General features: G+C 38.9%; 1 protein-coding gene across 1 annotated transcript in view; it reads left to right on the top strand.

Annotated features, from left to right (window-relative positions):
- Positions 1 to 20,506, top strand: part of LOC131962439 (myosin-10-like) — a 46,833-nt gene extending 26,327 nt beyond the window's left edge. Inside the window, exons 14-19 of the mRNA XM_059327441.1 lie at positions 2,151 to 2,235; positions 5,114 to 5,225; positions 18,281 to 18,390; positions 18,898 to 18,972; positions 20,036 to 20,129; positions 20,235 to 20,506. Coding sequence (XP_059183424.1) covers positions 2,151 to 2,235; positions 5,114 to 5,225; positions 18,281 to 18,390; positions 18,898 to 18,972; positions 20,036 to 20,129; positions 20,235 to 20,279 — 521 coding nt within the window. The 3' untranslated portion in view covers positions 20,280 to 20,506. The remainder of the gene's footprint in view (positions 1 to 2,150; positions 2,236 to 5,113; positions 5,226 to 18,280; positions 18,391 to 18,897; positions 18,973 to 20,035; positions 20,130 to 20,234) is intronic.
- Positions 20,507 to 21,128: the final 622 nt, after the last annotated feature.

Genomic DNA, 21,128 nt, shown 5'->3' with positions numbered 1-21,128 from the left:
AGCTGTGAGAGTGGGGTAATCTGATCGCAGATCTGTGATTATAAACTGATGCTGTATGATGGGCTTTGAAGCTTGTATGAAGGCGTTGAGAGGGAGAGACCAAGAGAGAGTTAGATTAAGAACTAATGTCAAACCTTAAGTTGTGAAGCCAGTATAAAAGGGTCAAGAAAGTGAGAGACCCAAGATCTTAGATTGTGGACTAATGTCATAACTTAACTCATGAAGCCAGTGGTAAAAGAGCGCAGGCCTCAGAATATGGACTACTGTTCTACCTTAAGCTATTAAGAAGAATTGATTGTTGAGAAGTCCACAATCCTCTGTGGATCCTTGTTTAATGTGGAAAATGTTGGCAGCATTTGGTCATCAAGCTAAATAAACAATACATCTTATCTATTGTCTAAACTCCTGGTGTGTGTGTGCCTGTGTGTGTGCGCGTGCATGTGTATGTGCATGTTGCTTTCCATTTTTGTGTGTCTCTGTTTTCATATTTCCTGAAATTTCAGAAACGTGTGTGTGTGTTTTCACTTAATTTTTTGTGTTTGTTTCAGCAGTGTGTGAGTGTGTGTGTGCCTATTTCCTACGTGTGTGTTTGGTTGCAAATATGAGAGTTTGTGTAAACGGTCAGTCTGCAGCTAATTGCTCTCTCTGTGGCCTCCCCTGGTGGGAGGTGTCACTGAGGTCACCTCAAAACGAATGCCTTGAATGCGAATTTGATCCTCATCTCAAGTTTTCACATCTCTGCTTTTATTGATTATTGAGATTCATAGCAAACTTTCACCTTGAGAGTCAGTGAAATAGCCATGGTAGAACACACACACACACACACACACACACACACACACACACACACACGCACACACACACACACACACACAAATAAAATTGTTTGTGCATCGTTAAATATTTAGCAATTCCAGTTGCTGCTTCAATTTTCCTAGGGCTTCAGTTTAAACAGTTTGGATGCTGCAAAAACATAAATTAATCATAGTTTTATTAAATGTAGATTTTCTTTTTTCTGTTTCCTCCTTTTCTGGTATTGGTTTTATCTTCCCCCATATTCAGTCTGTCCCACCACTACCATCACAGTGTGGTGCGTGGCCCTAAAAGCATTACAGCAATACATGAAACATTTTTCTCTTTCTATCACACACTAAAATACACATGCACGCCCACAAAGTCAAGGTCCGTCCTGTAAATATTCAACACACACACATACTCAGGAGCGCACCCACCTCTACATATTCAGCGCACACACCTTCTCAATATTCACTAGCCTTGGCCACCGATGGCTGACAGTTTATGTTATATTCAATGAATACTGAATTTAGTGAAAAGGTTTTAAGAGCTATGGAGAAACATTGACTCACAAAACAGCATACAGAACAAAAAAAGAGGGGTGAAAGAAGCAAATCCTAAATTTTAAATTCAAACTGAAAAGGGCCTGCAAAAGCAAACCTAACCAAGGAACCTGACTAGTGGTTTATTATGCATCCGCTCAATGCGCTAAACTACTAAGTGTAGGACAATAGGGTTTTATTGCATGTAGACGCAGGAGACGGCTGAAAAGGGAATGTGATTGAAGGGATGCAGTCAGGAGTATGAGCTCAAGTGGTGTGCTCAAGGTAAAGAGTGCCATCTATTGACGAAGCCGGGGAGCGTTCCTTTTGTCTCTCAACAAAAGGGCTGCTGCCTCGTCTAAGTGCAAGCAGTGCAATACTTTCACTTCTCCCGTCTCTGCCTCTGAAAGGCATTCAGTGCCTCTTCTGTGGCGGAGTTTGTTTTGCTTTGAAGGTGGCTCGCAGTTCATATTTTCCCACTCCTGCTGAACTCGAACAGAATCAATAATCACTTCTGTGTATGCATGTGTTGTAAATCATTCTGTTAACCTTGATATGCCAGTGCATGTGAAGTATTGTGTATATCTGTACTCATGTTACATGTTCCTTTTTCAAGTACATTAAAAAGTTATATTAAAAATGGTATTTAACCCGGCCTTGAGAGCTATATCTCAATTGGAAAATGTCCTTTTTCTGTCATATGGCTATTTGAATTACTCTCTAATGAATCTTAACCAACAGTGTCTGAAGTGAACTGTTGCTCTTTATCTCACACTTTTCTGCCTCTGTCTGTCCTCTCTCTCTCCTGCTCAGTGGAGGAGTTGGCAGCCCGTGCAGAGGAGGCGAGGCGGATGGAGGGGTGCCTGAATGAGGGAAAGCTAGCAGAGGGGAAAATAAGGTAAGAAGGGAAAGAGGGAGAGAGGGAAAGAAGCTTCCTCTCTTATCCCATTTCCCATCGTCCCCTGTGTAAGCTCAGTAATCAAAAACATTTAGCTTTTTTACGTGCGGCGTACAGTAGGCTGTTTAACCGAACATGTGTTGAACAGAACAGCCCTAAGCTCTAAATGTTGTTTAGGAGAGTCTACAAAGCAAAATGCCTATAATATTTTTATTTCTGAAGATTTGAACAGTCCAACTGATGATTTCTGTTGTGTTCATTTCTGATCTTGAATATCAAAATGTTTATTGACGAGACACAGCAGATGTTAGGTCGCGGAGTTCAGAGTTCAGAGGCGAGACCCCTGGTTGACCCCTGTGTGTCACCAGAGCTGCGGTGATGACATCAGCAAGCATGTATCACCCAGTGGAGTGTGTGTTTGTGTGCGTCTGTTTGTGCGCACATAGTTGTGGTTGTGGCTTTGGCTTCGACATGACCTCACTGCAACGGTCTCCGTCTTAGGGAGTTTCTTGGTTAAGTCGAGCCATGGAACATTTTCATCGTCAACCCGACAATTTCAAACTCGGCATGCAGACTTTTATAGGTTACATTCTGAATTATTACATTTTATTAGATTTAAACCAATTTTAGGTAGTGAATGGTTTAAACAATCGCTGTGTCTGCATATTATATCCATTTGCAGAATCATGCTGTTTACTGTTAACCCAGTATTATCTAATAACTGCAAAGACATGAAAGGTTTTTAAGCAACAACACCATACTAATGGCTTCCATCTGTGCTGTGGGAAATCCCCTCCTTTCTCCACAGGATGCCTCCTCTCTTTCTTTCCTTTCTCTCTCCCACTCCGTTCATCCTATCATGTGTTCTCTCCACGGACCAATCTATCAGGCATTTTCTTCTCTTTTTGTTTTGGCCGTTCTGCCTCATCTTTTACTACCACTGCATTACTCTATTAGTATCAATTTTAAGTTCACTGCTGAACCATTAACTCAGCTAATCTGTATTTGGACATAGATAAAAGGCAACAATAATTTATTTGTATGATATATTTTAGAATTTATAGTTTATGTTTTATAATCATTTAAAATGTTGAATCATTAAATGTGCCAAGCTTTGGGTATGCCCTCACAACTTTTTTCCACTGTCTATTTAAGATTTAAAAAAAATTCCAACATATCTCAACTTTGAGTGTAAATAAGATCAATTGAGACCAATTGCGATTATTTATGTAAGCCTTTTCTTGAAATAAAAAAAAATCTAAAAATTAAAAAATCCCCAAATTTTGCCATCCCAGTTTCTCAATTGTGATTCAATTTTATTAAACTATTTTTAAAATTCCAATAAATTATGATGTATTTTTATGGATAAAACTACATTGGAGTACATCAAGTAGTTAAAATTAATCCATCTTTATCAACATTTACAACATCTTGCAATATTTAAGTGAGAATAATATAATATATATAAGCTTTTGAAATGGGCATTTCTGCATAATGAGTATTTTTACTTTTGGTACTTTCAGCACACGGTCGCCCATAAAGTTGTTTTTTTCAGACACAATCCTCCTTCATTTGTGTTTTATTGTGATTTGTTTGGAAGAGATTGATTAATAGTAATATATTACACATTAAATATAAATAATTAAGTTTTGAGAAGATACACTGTTTCTGCCTAGAAAAAAATCACATTGTCACAATCATTTCATGGAAAGAGGTAAAAAAAAATACTTTATTCCAACTTTATGGGCGACCATGTATATTTTTCTGGCAACCCTTTTGGACTTTTTGGACTTATAACTGAATATTTATACACTGTGGAATTACTAGTTTTGCTTAAGTACTTCTTTCACCAAGAAAACAACAATTCAGTTAATCATAATAATAATAAAAACAAATTGATAGCTTTGTCCTTACAAAAGTAGAATCCTCTAACTTGTGATAGGTCATTGCTTTTGACAGTCACTAGACTAAGTTATCACTGGAAAAAAAATAACAAATGAAGTATAAAAGGACAGGGGTATGTATTGGATTATGCATTATGTTTTGGGTATTTTTTTTAAATTTGTCAATTTAACACAAATGCCACTAAAAACTAATGGTCAAATGCTGACTGTGTGATCTTTCCCTGCACAGTCATTCTTGTTTTAACTGTAAAATCTATAATACACTAACTTCAGCCCACTGTCCCAAAACTTTTGCTTGCACAAAGCCAAAAATATTTTACTATTAATAAACTTGTAATTTTTCATTTTTTATATTTGCTTTTAAAGGTGTGGGTCAAGAGTGAGGGTGGTTTGTTTTGGTCTGTGTGTGTTTATGTGCGTGTGGAGAAGGTTGGTGGGGGTGTTGAGGCTCACTGAGCGGCCAAAGCGAGGCTGTGGAGGGAGGTTTGTGGAAATGGTAATCATTTGTCGTATTGATCTCGCTGTAGCCAGGGCAGCTGGCACACACAAACTCGCTCGCACACATGTACACACACACTTGCAGACACTAACTGACTCACATACACACAGACGCACAGTTGCGTGGCAGGAATAGACCCCCTCATATTGATCCCCTTCACATTCCCTTAGCTCGGCTGCCACACACACTCACACATACACACACACACACACACACACACACACACACACACACACACACACATACTCACACTTTCTGGGCCTACGTTACACTCCCACATAGCTAGATTTTCACAAAACTTAATATTGGAATTAAATACTTTTAATGTGTTTGTTTTTAGGATTGTTTATAGTAAAAATGAATGAGAAAATATTTAAATACATTTTCAGAAAATATATAGGGGTGGCTTTAATATAGTAACAGATTTTTATTAATTAACCTTATTCTGGTTGAATTGTTTTGTTTGTGTGTGCAGGTCAATGGCTATGAAGCTGGAGACGGAGGTGGCAGAGCTCAGGAGGAATCTTCAGCAGGCTGTCGATCACAAACTCAAGGCAGAGCGAGAGACGCAGGATGCCCAGGACCAGGTAAATAAATACACACCAGACCTGAGTGACACGGCCTCGGCAAATAATTTGGAGGGTTTGTTTAAATAGGCTTGGAGCACGGCACTGCACAGGTGAGGTGTTTGTCATCTGAACCACTGAGATACTGTCTGTATTCACAATAACTTATCAGTTTCATCACTTAAATATAATTTTAGTATGATAATCGAATCCTTCTGCCAGTTGGCATATTGATTTCTGTAGCTAACTCATGCTTTTTATACTTAAAGTGTGAGCCAGGTCTACACAAACGCATATATGTTCACTCTCCTCCCATGCCCTCCAAAGTCTTCCTCTCCTCCTCTCTCCTTCCTTCCTCCTCTCTCTCCCTACACCCCTCCCTTACCTTTTTGATGATTAGTGGCATATATCCGGTGCTAGAGCCCGGATTATCTTGTCCAAGAGAAGGAGGGGTGCATGCGGGACCTAAACCTGGCAAGGTGATTTGGAGCGTTAATTCCTGGGTGTAATATTCCCTGATATTCCCTAATGTTCTGGCTGGGAGTGGAGGAGGAGGGGGGTTGCGTCTCTGGGGAGAGCAGTTGTCAGAGCTGAGCCGCCGCTGTACAAAGGCAGAATGGATAATTAAGGGTAAAGCCAGGACGGGGAACTGATGTTCATTTAGATCCGACAAACTTTGAATTCCGTCTTAAGCTTCCGTGCACAGAAGTGCTCTTCGGATCTTGATTGTGCATTTTGTTTAAATTCTTGAAATGACTGCTGGTCTTTCTCCCTTTTCTGCCTCTGTTTCTTTATTTTTCTCCAAGTGCTCTCTTGTTCTCTGTCCTTCTCTTTATCACTCTTTCTTTCAGACATGTTTCCCTGTCTTCCTCTCTCTCCATTCCTTCCTCTCTCACTCGCTCTTTTTCACCTTACTCTTTTTTCACCCTGTCCTTGTGAATAATGCAGCCCACATAGCGTGCCTCTCCTTTTTTCTCTTAACATTAGTGCACCAGGTTTTGACAATACTGATTGCCCAGGGCCAGTAAGACACTGACTTAGGCCAGTTGATTGGTCAGTCAGTAGCCAAGCTGGTGCTCGTGAAAAATTCTTCATCTATTTCTCAGCTGTTGGAAATCCTTTCATCTCTGCCTCTGCTGTGTGACCGGCCCTCTGTTCTCCATTGTACAATTTCTGATCAAACATATTGCAAGACATGTCAGAGTTAGTCACAGGTCCGTCAAGTCTTGCATGAAGAGGACATGGCAATGGCTACCCTTGTATGAATTATCAAGCATTACGTAAAGGTCTGTTTCCAGTGTATTAGAAGTAACAGTTTGCTTGGGTAAAACAGAAGTGGTTTAAATGTTGAGGTGGATGCAGTTAATGTCACAAAATAATGAGCATATTACTTCTTCTTTGGTGTTGATATTTATATTTGAATATGGCAAAAATATCATCTAAAATAATTAACTGATGTACAATACGGTGAACTGTGTTCCACTTTATGCACTTAAGCAGACAAAACTACATCGGGCATGTACAACATGAACTGCACTAACTCATTTTGTTAGTTTTAATTATAACTTGCTTTGAATAATACATTTTAGGTAGGTACAACTTCTTAAAAAAAATGAGATTATATAATCATATTTTTGCAATACAATTTCACTGAAAGTCGTTAAAGAGTATCATTAAGATAACACTCTAACACTTCTAAATCAATTTTGATTCTTGTACCATTTTCACTATTTGATGGCAGGTTATGTTTTCCATTCGGTTTGTTGGTGTATTTGTCTGTTTGTCAGTGGTCACAGAAAAATACTGGCCCAATTTTCATTAAACTTAATGGAAGTGTGAAGCATGGACCAAGGAGGACCCCATTAATCTCCAGTTATTATTTGAATAATGGAGGAGATTCACAAATATTTTTTCCCTTTCATTTAAATTACCAAATGGGGCAAGGTCTTGGTAGAGGTCTGCTCTCACTATTTGCCCTTCTAGTTCTGAAAGAAATAGTTTCATATTTTTTGAAATGTGCTTTTTCCCTTTCTCCTCTAAGCAGAGCAAGCTGATGTATACTGTGTATGTGTACTCTCTTTTAAAAAAATCTTTATCTCAGTTACTCCTGCGACTAACCAGCAACCAGTCTCTATTACTGGCTGTGCATGGGGGAGTTCTGTTCTCTGCGTCCTTATTCTTTAGAGTTAAAGGATTATTTAGTGGCATCTAGCCGTGAGGTTGCAGATTGCAACTGGATGAATACCATTAAGCTCACCCTGGCCTTTCTAAGCATGTCGTAGAACTAAAGTGGCCTTCAGGTAATGAAAAAATGGCCCTCTTCAGAGTCTCTATTTGATTTGCCCATTCTTGGCTATTTTAGAAACATGGCGGTGCAACATGCCGGACTCCGTGGATCTGCTCCCTACGTAGATATGAAGGACGAAAACATAATAATCTGTAGTTTCAAGTGATTATATTCTAATAAAAAATAATGAAGATTTCATTCAATTTCTCCCAACAGAGCCCCCTGAATCCTTAACAATGGTATTTTTAGTGATAAGAATGATACCACTTCCATGTGCTCAGTAGCAGATTAGCTTAGTTTAGCTCTGTCCGGGTGTTCTGGTGGTTATGGGTTTTTTCTTGCCTTCTCTATGAGGTTGAGTCCATGAAATCACTGCTCCCAGCCAATAAATAGTCCTGCTACTTTAACATTTTTTGAGCAAGGTTAGCTGTTTGCCCCTGCTTCCCGTCTTTATGTAAATCTAAGCTTACAGGTCTTAGACTTATACTATAGATCTTCTTATCTTTCTCTTGGTAAAAATGTTAATGAACATATTTCCCAAAAACATCAAACATGCATTACTGGACCGACAAACTAGATAAGCTTCCTGCTTTTCTTTGGCTGAACACTATTTAAGAAAAGCTTTGTTTAATGTTTTAATTCTGACGACTCAGTATGAAAACAAGCAATTTTTTGTTTTTAAAGCAATTTCATACTTGATCATACTTGAATTGCTGTTCTTAAATGCTTCAGTCAAACATATACTTTTGATTATTTTAGACTTATATTTGTAGTAAGCTGTTTTAAAATGCATGTGCTTTTCTCTATTTCTCTGTGTATATGTATTCTATGGCCGGCTCCTGCACACATGCACAATCTCTTACATTTCCCCTTTGCATTCTTGCTGTCTTCCATCATTTCAACAACAGATGAGCTTTTCAATGAATTTGACTCCAAACAGTGTTTAAACACCAGTGTGATGGCCGTTCTGACTATGACTCCTTCATTAGGTCCCAATCTCTGTTATTGACCAGCAGAAGATGAATTATCCGCTGGTGAAAAAAATCAAAGGGTTTGAAATGGTAAATGGTACACTACAGTGGCCTATAGAGGAAATCTATATTACAAATTGCCTCGGTGCACAGTAGCTGAACCTCAGATAGCTCTGTCTTTCTCTGTGTGTATATCTTTGTATGCACAGTGTGTGTATATTTATGTGTGTGTGTGTGTGTGTGTGTGTGTGTGTGTGTGTGTGTGTTTTACACGCAAGGTCGTGTTTGTGTTATCCGGGCCTGTTTAATGTTTCTTTTCTTATATGAAGAAAGGGATTAGCATGATATCTGCCAGTCAATTTTGTGCTTGCATGTATGCCGCTCAGCACACACACATACACATACACACACAGACGCAGACACAGACACACACACACACACACACACACACACACACACACACACAAACACTTCACTCGATCCTGCCCCTCTGCATGGGTCCAGTTCAAATACAAGTCGTGGTAAACATGAGGCATGTTTGTGTAACTGATCAGATCATCCCTCTCTCCTTTTTTCCTTTTCCCTCTTCCTCACTTTCTCTCTGTACAGTACCACACACACACACACACACACACACACACAATCACAGTCATTAGTGTGTTTACCTCAACTTCTTTTAGCATGGAGTAAAAGATTTCAAACAGTTTTAATGAGAATTTGCAGAGAAGTTTTCAGATAGCAAAAGTTTATGAGCATGTTTTCATTTCCATAAACTTTTTACAACTATTGATGTCATTCTATAGAAATACAATTAGACAGTAGCTTTTAATCATTCCGAGTCAGTGGGGTGCCTGCCTAGTGATTAGAGAGACGAGCCTGGTCGCTGCTTAAGTATCCTTGAACAAGACAACACACTGAATCACAAAAAGCTCCAAGACGCTTTTTTATTCTGCACAGCAGTTGAGCATGGAGGTGGGCAAAGCGAAATGTCATTCGCTCCAGTTTGTTCACCACTCCAGCAGCGATAGACAGTGATTTACAGACAGTGATTTAGCTTCCTAATGTTGCTGTTATACAATCATTTTCGACACACTTACAGGTGTCAAACACAGACACCTGTTAAGTATTTGTTTTATTTGAAATGTGGCTGTGTGGGTGAACTTTGCAAACATTAGCGTGTAGTTTTTTCATTTTGGTGATGCCAGAGAGAATTGGTCTCTGTAACGGTCTCATCTGTTCATTGATCTCACACATTACACCTGATAGAAGCCCACAAGCCTGGCCTAATTAGCTTAGAATGACCTGTACTAGATCATCGTTTTATACATGCACGCGCACACACACACACACACACACACACACACACACACACACACAGGTTTGTTGATGGAGAAATGAGGACAGACAAATGAAGCTCATTTATTTAGTTGATGAATAAAGAGAAGTGGTCCAATTGTCTGACTGTTTAACCATAGAATGGCCTTCGTGTTTGTTCAATGTGTGTGTGCATGCATGTCCTTGTGTCCCATCGCTCTCAAACACAGCTCATTAGGCTACAGTCCTGCAATTTATTGGGAACGGACAGTCAAGCATACATCAGCCTTTATTCTCCTTATGCTGCCTCCATAACTCCCTGTGTTATACACTGACTTTTTTCACCAAATAAGGCTGTACAGTAGATGTTTCTGTGCATGAATGTGGATCATAGACTGTATGAACTGTATAAAATGTGGATTAATCATAAAAAGATTGCTGCATGAAAAGTTCATGGAAGTAACACATAAGGCAGGATGATTTTAATTTAGCACAAGAAAGAACAGGATGAGACATAAATGTGGAGTATGTCCAAAAATATTTAAAGGTTGTGTCTCTCTTATTCTTAGGAAATGTTTACTTTCATTTTTATAAATGTAGGTTTTTAACATTATTATTGAAACATTTTGTTCTCTAAGTTAAAAATGTGTATTTACCTTGTTAGTTTTAGCAAGAAGCCGAGGCAAATTCATATCACTTAGTCAAAGTTCAGACTCTTCACTTTTATATAGCTCCGTGTTTGTGACCTTGTTCAAGGAACTTGAAAATGAGTGAAAATGAGTCTTTACAAATTCCAGCTGCCACTCATCTAACAGCTTCTAATTTGCAAAAGTGCAAAAGAATGCTATTATTGTAATTACTCAAGGCTAACCTTTAATCATCTCACCTTAGCTTAGGTTTTACTCCACTAAAACCTCCTTCACAGATTCTAAAAGGGCTTTGCAATACCCCCTTATTCAAAGTCAATTCTCAGTCTAGAACCAAAGAATAAAGACTAGTTAGCGTATATTGATATGATTAATAACGTGAAAATGGAAACCTATAAAAGTGTGTTTCTTTTTCATTTCAACATTTTTGCAGCAGCAGCATACTTTTTTCATTTATGGTGAGATTTTTTCCCTCTGCGCATGCGGACCAGACAGCACAATGCCCTGTCTGTCCCAGTCTTGAGAATACGATATCTCAGGAATGTCTTCACACTCTGCAAAAATGTGCAATTGGAGTTAAGGAGGAACTGATTAGATTTTCTTGGTTAAAGGTCAAAGTCACAATATCGTGACATGATTTCTTAGTTACACCTGAAGGGAATGTCTTCAAATGTGGCGCAAATATCCACTTGGACTCAAAGATGAACTGACTAGATTTTTGTATTCAAAGGTCACTGTGACCTCATGTCTCTCCCATCCTAGTGAAGGCGATATCTCAGAAACGCCTTCGGGAAATGTCTTCAAATGTGACAAATATGTGACAAACGTCCACATGGACTCAAGAATGAATTGATTCGATTTTGGTGGTCAAATGTCAAGAATTCATACACTAATTATTACAAGATTTTACACAAATGTCTAATAGGATGAAGTGATGACATTTTATATTCAAAAGGTCAAAGGTCAGCTTCACTGTGACATTATAATGTTCTGCAAAAAGACCTTTTAATTTCAAACTTATTTAACACCATAACTCTAGGAGGGCAGATTGTGACCTTATTTCACATTAATTAATGACACTAATCTTGGTGCCCACCTTGAGACTCGTGATTGTTTTGCTCTTCTTCTGTGCTGTTGGGTTAAAGATGTGTTTGTAGCATCCAGTTTTTAGATTTTGTAGCAACATCCATATTTGAAGCATTGTCTCCTGTCATTGACTGCTATATATAGAAGTCTGGATTACAACTAAACTGGTTGGCGGAGGCATACACCCGCAAGGAGGTAATTTGAGTTTTAAATGTCATGTCCCACATATCATATAAATGCTTCTGTACAAGAGAACATGTAACATTATACAAGTGAATATTATGATGCTCCCTGATTAACCAGCATTTAGAGTTTGGGGCTGCTTCACTGTATTGTGAATTGAACTGTGGCCCATTAAAAGGAGTTTGGCCATGGCACGTTTTTGTAAGCAGAAATTGTTTCCTATATTGGCGAAAATAACTAATTAGAAATAAATGCCTCCCACCACTATTTCATTTTCCAACATTTTATTAACATGCTGAAAAAATAACAACAGGACTTGCAGTGTTTTTCCAAACTCTTGCTGCATCAGCTCTTCACTAAACAATACAGCAACAATAAAAACCTAAAATTGTTCTTTTGTGTTGCTGCTGTCAGCTAAGCACTGCTGCTGGGTGGTCACCTGGACAACTAAACATCGGAAGGTCTGCCAAATGGGAATTCCTCACATCCAGGATACATTTATAGCTTTCTATTGTTGGAGGTTACCAACAAATAAAGCAGTCGTAGTTGTTGAATGACACTATTTGCATTTTTTCTTAAGTAGTCCTGTGAACTAACTAACAACACTGTGAGGCTGAGTGACTTCTAAGGTTTGGTATTAGCTACCAACATTTAGGTATTTGATGTTTTTTATTAACATCTGTTACAACTGGATTCCATTGTGCAGCACATTCTGCAAAATAAAAAAACAAAATTGCCCAAATAAAACAACTGATGATGTACTCAGCCGATTGCCGAACGGCAGATTTATTCGTTTAGTCACCCTGCCCCAGTAACTATCTTACAGGGATCTGTTAGCACAAATACACAAGTCGTTACAGCCCTAATAACAATTTTTTAACTTATATTTCGACAAATAACCTCTTTTTAGAAACTACAAGAAACCAAACATCTCAAAAGGTAAACGTTATCTAAACAAACATACTTAAAATACATTTTCTTGTAGAAAATGCGGTCTAAAATTGACAATATTATGATTACTTTTGGAAACCATCTGTTTAAAGGCCGATTAAAGAAGATTATGAATATGTGCAAGTGTTCTGTGTTTGGTATCCTCAGTAATATAAGCACATTTGAGCCGAGAAACCAAGTCTGAGCTTCCTCTGTACCAACTTGATGTGGGAACTTCATCTGGCTGGGAAGTGGTTTAGAAACTTTTTTACCAAGGCTGGTAATGTAGTTGTGCTCATGCGGGCTAGATGCAAGATAGGGGACTTCAATAATGGCAGCCGCTGATAAACAACCCAGCAGCATGCGTAGGAGAGTCAGTGATGAAAGGACTCGGGGAAAGGAGTGAGGCCATGCAGCCGCAGACGAAGGTAATTAAAGAAGCCATCATCAGCATCATTAATATGCTAGATCTGCTGTGGCCCACTGACTAGTCTAATGGAGAACATGTCATCATCGTCACCATTAGGGAGAGTGGGACACACATAAACACACGCACACATGGTCTTAATGTTGGGTCACGCCATGATTATCACCATTAAGCCTAGAGTGAGAAGACCTGCTTAGGAAACCTCATTCTCTCCTGCCGTCGTATACGCACATGCACACATACAGTGTACACACACACACGCCTGTAGATCTTTAATTCAGACCCTGTGAGTGATAAGTATGCATATTTAAGTGATGTCAGGCCTGTTGGGTCTTTTAATTAGACAGAATGAATGAATGTTTTATAAAAACGTGTTTAACAATAAATGTGTTCATTAATTTGATGAGAGGATGTGCTCTGATGAGCTGAGTGGAACAGAGTAATGGCTCGTATTCAGCTCTGGCGGTTTGATGGTGATGTTAGCAACAACTCGGCTGTCTGTTTCTGATTTTCCCCCCTCATCTTCATATTCCGCTCTTTACCCAGAAAGTTAACTTTGAATTATGTTTATCCCACGACCTTGGACAGCTTGGTCTGTTTTAGTGAAAATGCACTTTTGTCCTGGACAGCTAATGTGCAATGTAATACTAGTCCACAGCTCCATTGAGAATAGAAAAGATGGAAAATCCATTAAGTCGCCACAATCTTTTTTTTTTTCTTCTGTCTGCAGGTACACTTTGTGGTTTGTCATGAAAGTTCATTCAGATGTTCAAGTTCAGAAAAAAGATTGCACAAAGTCCATCTTGTTTCCATTATCAATGCAAGTATGGGCTGTGGGCTGGGTGGCCTTATTTAGATAGAATAAACCATCAAGACGACGAATACTATTTCAGCAGCTGTAAAGATCCCAAATCCTCCACCAGCAGTGCAGTAGTCAACTCATATTCTCTAGCATAGACCTGAAAGACCAGTGGTATCACCCAACTTGGTTATAAGTGCGTCCCAAATGCATTTTGTTGCCCCTTTTAGCCCCCATCATCTGCTAAAATATTTGTGCAACAAAACCAATCTAAATGTTAAGCAGGTAGGCTACTTTCCTCCTCCCCCTGCTTGCAATCGCACCTCCTTTGTCCCTTTTTCTCTAAATGTCCCTCTCTCTCTCACTCTCCCCCTCTTTCTCACACACCCTTTCACTGCCTCCCCTGACACTGGTGGAAACAGAGTGATGGTGCGTAATTTAGTCCTAATCACAACATCAGACTTGTGCTGCGATTTACATCCCTCCACCAGCCGAGCCAGTCAGACAGTCAGGAGGGAGATGTTAATGTGAGACCACAGGTAATTACTGTCATTACAGCACAGCACACATCCCACCAGTGTGTGTGAACACTCGTGCATGTGGAGGTGTGTGCAGATAGGGTGTGAGTGTGGCTGTGTTTTGAGCTGTTCAATGGTACGGTTTGATATTTTTGTGTATATAATTAATATCGGAGCATTAGCGTGGGGTTTTGGTCCACAACAGAACTTCCTTCATATGAAAATGTGTTTATGCACGAGACAAAAAATAAATGAAATCAGAAACAACAGGGTATCCACTATTCATTGTTAATTGATAAATGCAGTTACTATTGATGCCCTGACTTGGTTTACTCTTTAAAATGTAATGATTTGCTTGATGTAATTCCATTAATTCATTGAGTTTTTCTTCATTGCTTTATTTGTTGAAATGCAGCCCTTCTTTAATTTGAGTGTAATTAAAAGTGTAATTCTTCAGCATGTTATGAAATTTGAATCATTGATTATGTGTCGCTGTGATATTCACAACTTCCTTTCACGTCTAATGCAGCCTATTCATCTGTGTTGTTGAAGGATCATTCTTTCTATCTTTATTATCTCAAATATGTGCATGTCTAATACAAGTCAAATCTATCTGTTTTTTCTTTTGACCAGAACATGATTCACTGAGTCATCTCTTTTATGACACCTTACATGTCTTCATGTCAGCATGTTGTCTTGCACTCAAATTTATTTGTATTGTTCTGCGTTACATTTTAAGTAGAACATATGAAGAACTTATTTGTTTGGGGCTTGTGCATATACATTTTGGTACCTGAAGTGGAACCCACAAACAGTGAAACATGACAATCCAGTCATTTTTGTTCATGGGCTGTTTTGATCAGATTCAGCAAGCTAGTCAGATTTGGCTATTCCTCCTACGTCACATGCAGGCTCATTAGATATACATAACCCCCTCATCTGAGTATCTCCACACACGGCTTGACCACATGGGATATATGGCTTTCTGACAAAAAGCATTTTGCCAGAAAGCTTTTGTTCTAGTAGTGGTAGTAGCAGTAGTATAAAGAGAGACAAAGTACAACCCCTATTCTGGAGGAGATGAGGCGTTCTGAAGAATGTAAATAAACACAGAATGCAATGATTTGCAAATCCTTTTTGACCTGAATTCAATTGAATACAGTACAAAGACGAGATTTATTTTTCAAACTAAGTTTTATATATATATAAATATAAATAAATATATATATATATATATAAATAGTTTTTATGTTGTTTTTAATTCTGGATTTGATTGTATTCTGTTTGCATTTTGGGTTTTGTTCCAGCTTCTTTGGAATCAGGGTTATATATTCAGTGAGTAGGTTGTGATGAATAAGTGGGTCAAATACAGGACTTTCACCCAGCAGTTTTTGGTTTGTGCCCCGTAAGACACCAGACTTAGTTGAGCTATTATTTTGTTTTTCTTTTTGTATTATTATTTTTTTTAAAGTTTGGTTGCTGGGTTAGGTTGTTTGGGTTCAGCTCATGGTTTTGTTTTAAAATAGACCCTTTCACAACATTAACCACATGTTAGAAAGGCTTTCTAGCAAAGACATTTTTTGATGGAACTTCTCACAAAAACATTGACCAAACGGAGCAGAACAGGCTTTTTTGGAACCTGGTCTCACAGGAATCCGTGAAACTGACACGGATTTCGCTATAATGCAAGTTAATATTTTTTCCTATTGGTTTGTTCCAAGTCATGTGACTTTCAAGGTCCCGACAGTCAGAACAAAAGACATGGCGGACAGTTCTCTCATTTTTAGTGAAAAAAATCAATATTTTGACTTAGTTTCTGCATAAAAATGGATTTTGATCACATTTCTAGCGAGAAATATATGTTTTATTGTCTAAATATTCACTCAGTGAATGTACATAATCACTTTGTATGTTGGAATAGCCACGGGATATGACTGTCATTAACTTGCATTGTAGCGAAATCTGTGTCAGTTTCACGGAAATTTGAGTGATTCCGTGTATTCCACGGATTTTGAGTTAAGCAAATCCGTGGCTATTTCACGGATTCCTGTGAGACCATTTTGCTTTTTTGGCAGGTGGGCATAAAGAGATGGTGAAAGAAACGGAGAGTGTGAATAAGGTTTATTCAGACAGACAGTATGAGAAAGTGTTTTTTGAACATTAAAGTGTGTAAACATATTGTAGTGAAAACCCAAAATACATGTATGAACCTGAAAATTATCATTATATGTCCCCTTTAAGTTATGTATGTAATGGATTTAACCAGCTCCACAATCCATCATCCATTCATCCAACATCCAAGTATTCACTGGTAGAAAACGGGTACAGCATTGGTTCATTTAGCAGTATTTTTCATACAGTGTTGAAATCAGTTGATGTTGCAGCAGATTTTAATATTAGATTGCACATTTTCTGTGAGTTGTTGTATGAATTCTTCTCATAGAGTATGCAGCAAAATTGTCTGGTAAACTTTTGAACTGTCTGCCCACTGTGCAGCCCAGGGTTGATTCGGAGCACACATGAAAGAGTGGCTTCTCTTCGATAAATAACTTTAAAAGATTTTCCCCTCAGGCAACTAAAATCATGTTATTTTCACTTGAACATTGGGGTGCACGAGTCCTGTAACTTATTTAGGTGTGTGACTAATATATCGACAAGCTGTTCAACCAATAGAGCCATCAACAAACAGACACTAAATTACCAGACTTTCTGAACTACTACAATTCATCTATTTTTTGTAATCTTGATGATTTCCCACTCTTCACTCTTACTGCCTGTATTGTCCTGTTCCACTGAAGCCATTTGATAATGAAAGAATATTTGTCGTAATCACTTTTTGATTACTCCTGCATGCTATTTTTTTTTTAATTCAGCTCTGCATCAACAAGATCAGGTGTGTTATTATCTCTGTCCCATGGTGGTTTTCAGATAAACATCATCAGGAAGATATTTTGGTATACTTCTGGGATTCAACACACACACACACACACACACACACACATGCACACTACATGATTTCAGTTTATTTTTTTGACATTTTAGGTTAATCATATGACATTTTTGGATACTTAAATCATGGCCCACATATTGGAAACTTTTTTTTATGTTTGCCCAAGTCTTTGTGGGAAGATGGTATGGTATATCAAGGTGTTTCCATGGCGATAAGGGTAATGTGTCAGGGTCCCTAGAGTTTAGGCCTGGAAAGGTCCTGACTGATAAGCAGAATGAAAAAGTCAGCAGTTTGGCCAGTGCCATCCCATTCCTGTTTTTAACCCCTCGCCCGTTTTCTCTCTACAATCTCGCCTTCAGTCTGCCTCTGCTCTCCCCCATCCTCCATCTTTACCTCTTTGCACCTGCTTAATACCTCACCCTGCTATTTATACCTGTGTCTGCAAAATGCCATCTCATTCATCCCCTATTATTCTCCATTTACCTAATTTTTCTCTTCTGTTGCGATTAGGCTCTATTTTTGACATATATTTTCACCCTGTCCATGCTTCCCATCTATTAGAGCCTCACTTATCCCTTTTTTTTTTCTCCTTCCTTTATTTCACACCTTTGGTGTGAGAGTGTGTATAGAGTAAGAGACAGACTTAAACCCATCTAAATGTGAAAAGCCAGTATTAGGCGTTAATAACTTTCCTTGAAAGAAAGTAATATGTTTTTATTATTATTTATTTTTTAAGCTGCAATTAAAATTAGCAATGTTTTTCTCCCAGATGTTATCCATCACTAATTCAGTCATAGTCATAACATTAAAAACCCTCATCACAGTAAAGATGAGTTTTTTTTTAAAGTTAGAAAAGTAACAAATTAGAAGGGAAATGTGAAAAAAAAAACTGTAACAGGATTTTACACTGTTTGTTGAATGACAGTCTTTGTTGTGACAGATAATATTTGATTGTGTATCACAGGTGGATACGCTCCGGTCAGAGCTAGAGGGGATGCGGTCTGACAATGCAAACCTTCGCCATGAGAGCCAGCTGGTCATGACTAATGTGAACCGTTGGATTATCGAACAAAAGTATAACCACACTCACACTGTTATGTGTTGTGAAAAACTTGCAGTATTGTACATACAGAATGTTTTTTCATTCATAGTTTGTGTGTTTGTAGGATATTTTTTCATGTCTTGTAACTGCAGAGATTTTATAAAAGAACCGTGTATAAAAGACCGTGACATCACTGATTGGTTGTGTGAACTGTGAACTACAGTTTTGAAGCTACCAGTAAGCAAGCACTGAAGCACCAGCTAACACTAGCCTGGTTATAAAGGTTCATCTTTAGTTCACGGTAACTATAAATTGAAATGAAAAAAAAGCCTACTCCCTAGAACACTGAACACAACATTTTAGGTGACCAAAATGTCAACTTTTATTAACCAAAAACACACTGTGAAAATATAAAGTTTCAATGCAAAAACAACACCCAAAAACAAGTGCACAGCTCTTTGAGTGTACATAGAGCTACAGATGCAGTTCTAAAGTTCATCATTAGATTTCAAAAGTCTTTCTTCTCCTTTTCCTCTCAGGACTTCTAACGAGAGTCTCACAGCCCAGATGAAGGCCCAAAACAAGGTGCTGCTCATCGTCACTGAAGAAAAAGAGTGAGTATTTATTTAGAGTCCGATTTTTAGGTACGCTAGATCATCAATGAGTGCATTTTTGTTTGTGAGTGGGCGTGTGTGTGTGTGTGTGTGTGTTTGTTCAGTATATTTGTTTCCTAAAGATGGGGGTAAAACAACTCAGCGTACCGCTACACCTTCGAACTAGGAGGAGTTTTATGATTATACTGCACGTGTGTGTGCGTATACTGTTATGTCGTATGTGTTTCTGCGCACGTGTTGGAGGGATTCAGATGGACTTTCTGACATGCTTGCACCTGACAGTCATTCAGCATATCTGCATCATCATGACTCACTCACTCACATACACACACGCACACACACATGCACACACACAGACATGGGCGGGACATATTCCTCTTACAGGAGATCAAAGCGGTCTAGCCGTCTTCTGTCATCCCGGCCCCCTGCAGTGCCATGCCTCCCTCTGCCCCGCCCATCAGCACCACAACCGTCTGTGTGTCTGCCTCTTCTTCTCTCTCTTATTTTACACTGTGTGTGTTTTCTTCTTATATTTTTGTTATGGAAACCTGTACCAATTTTACCAGTCTCAGGCTACTCAAAGTTAGAGTGATAGAGTTTCTTCCTTATACTCAGAAATCTCCCTGAATATACAGAATATTTTAATCTCCCTTTCGATTAAATAAAACTATTTTATGCGTCTGAAGTGTATTATGACAGTACAATAAACGTACGAATAACAACTTATTTTAATAGTTCAGCATAGTGAGAATTCGTGGCATAGCAAAATACGGAAATAAATAGCCACAAGGGTAAATGATAAATGACTGCGGAAATATAGCATTTCATTATAATAGATCGTGATATGTGTGTGTGTTTATGTGTCAGAGATAATGTCTGAACTGCTAGTTAAAGGCTGCTCTGAAAGCACAGAAACACAGACATCATTGCCGTTGTGTGGCGGAATATTTTGTCTGCCATGTTAACAAGAGTCTCTTGATGATAATAGGTGTCTGTCTCTCTCTATGCCTGCCTCCCTATGTGTGTTTCTCTGTTTAACTCTGCATCTCCCTGGCTTCGTCAGACATCTTCAGGACACTAATGACACATTGAAGGCGGAGGTAAAGAGACTGAAAGAAGTGGCGGATGAGAAGGAGAGAGACATGGAGCACTTTAAGGTGAACAAGTGCAGAGTGGAAAAGGCAATGAAGTACAAGAGGGAGAGACAAAAAAAAGAGATGATGACAAACAGGTATGTTTTTCATTTTTGTAATTGTTTGCAGGCCCGGATCCGAGACCAGGGCATCCGGCAAGATGAGAGAACGTGAGTCCTCTATGTGTGTGCGTGAGCGTATATATAAGTGCATACATTTGTGTGCATCCACTAGCTGATCAGAGTTTAGCATTTACATCCAACAAAAGCGTTGCCCACCATGTTTCGCTCTTTCACACTCAATCGAGCCCGAACAAAGCTGATGATGATAATAACAGCAGGAGTGCCAAGTTGTGAATGAAACACCCTGTGGGCCTAGCCACCTGTGTTTCCTCATGTGTGTATATGCATGTGTGTGCGTGTCTCTTCTTCAGTCTGAATATGTTATTCATGCTGGGCCTTTAACAATGATTACACTCCAATCAAGGGCCCATCCTCTCCTGCTTGCCACCCCCATGGCTGTCAAATAGCATTCATCAATAGAGAGGAGATATATTTATTATGTTCATTAAGGTAATTAAAATGAATGTGGCACAGATGGGATTGGGTGTAGGATGGAAGTGAGAAAGGAGGGTGTGTGTATGGGGGAGAGGGTGTTTGTGGGGGCACCTGCCTGCAGCAGTACTCCCCATACTCCCAGTGTGACCCCCCGAGGTCTCCCTCATTAACAACACCCCCCTCCTTCCCTCACCACCTCACCCCATTTGTGCACACGCTCATATTGCACCCCTCCCCTAACGAACCACCAGGCTCTGTTTCCAAAACGGATCAGATTTGTTTTGACTGGCGTAGGTTTCCAATGCTATTCAAAGCTGTCAGTCATTTTAATGATATCATTAAGGGGCCGCGACAGAAAGATGAATCGCTTTTCTTTGTCTTTCCCTCATAATTGCGAATGAGCGAGAGAGAGGGACAGAGCGAGAGAGGCAGTTCATATAGATGTATGCATAAGAGGGATTTTGAT

Source organism: Centropristis striata, chromosome 23 (genome assembly GCF_030273125.1).
Source record: "Centropristis striata isolate RG_2023a ecotype Rhode Island chromosome 23, C.striata_1.0, whole genome shotgun sequence".
NCBI lineage: Eukaryota > Metazoa > Chordata > Actinopteri > Perciformes > Serranidae > Centropristis > Centropristis striata.
Note: the sequence above shows the minus strand (reverse complement) of the source record. Positions and strands in the feature narration are given on the sequence as shown.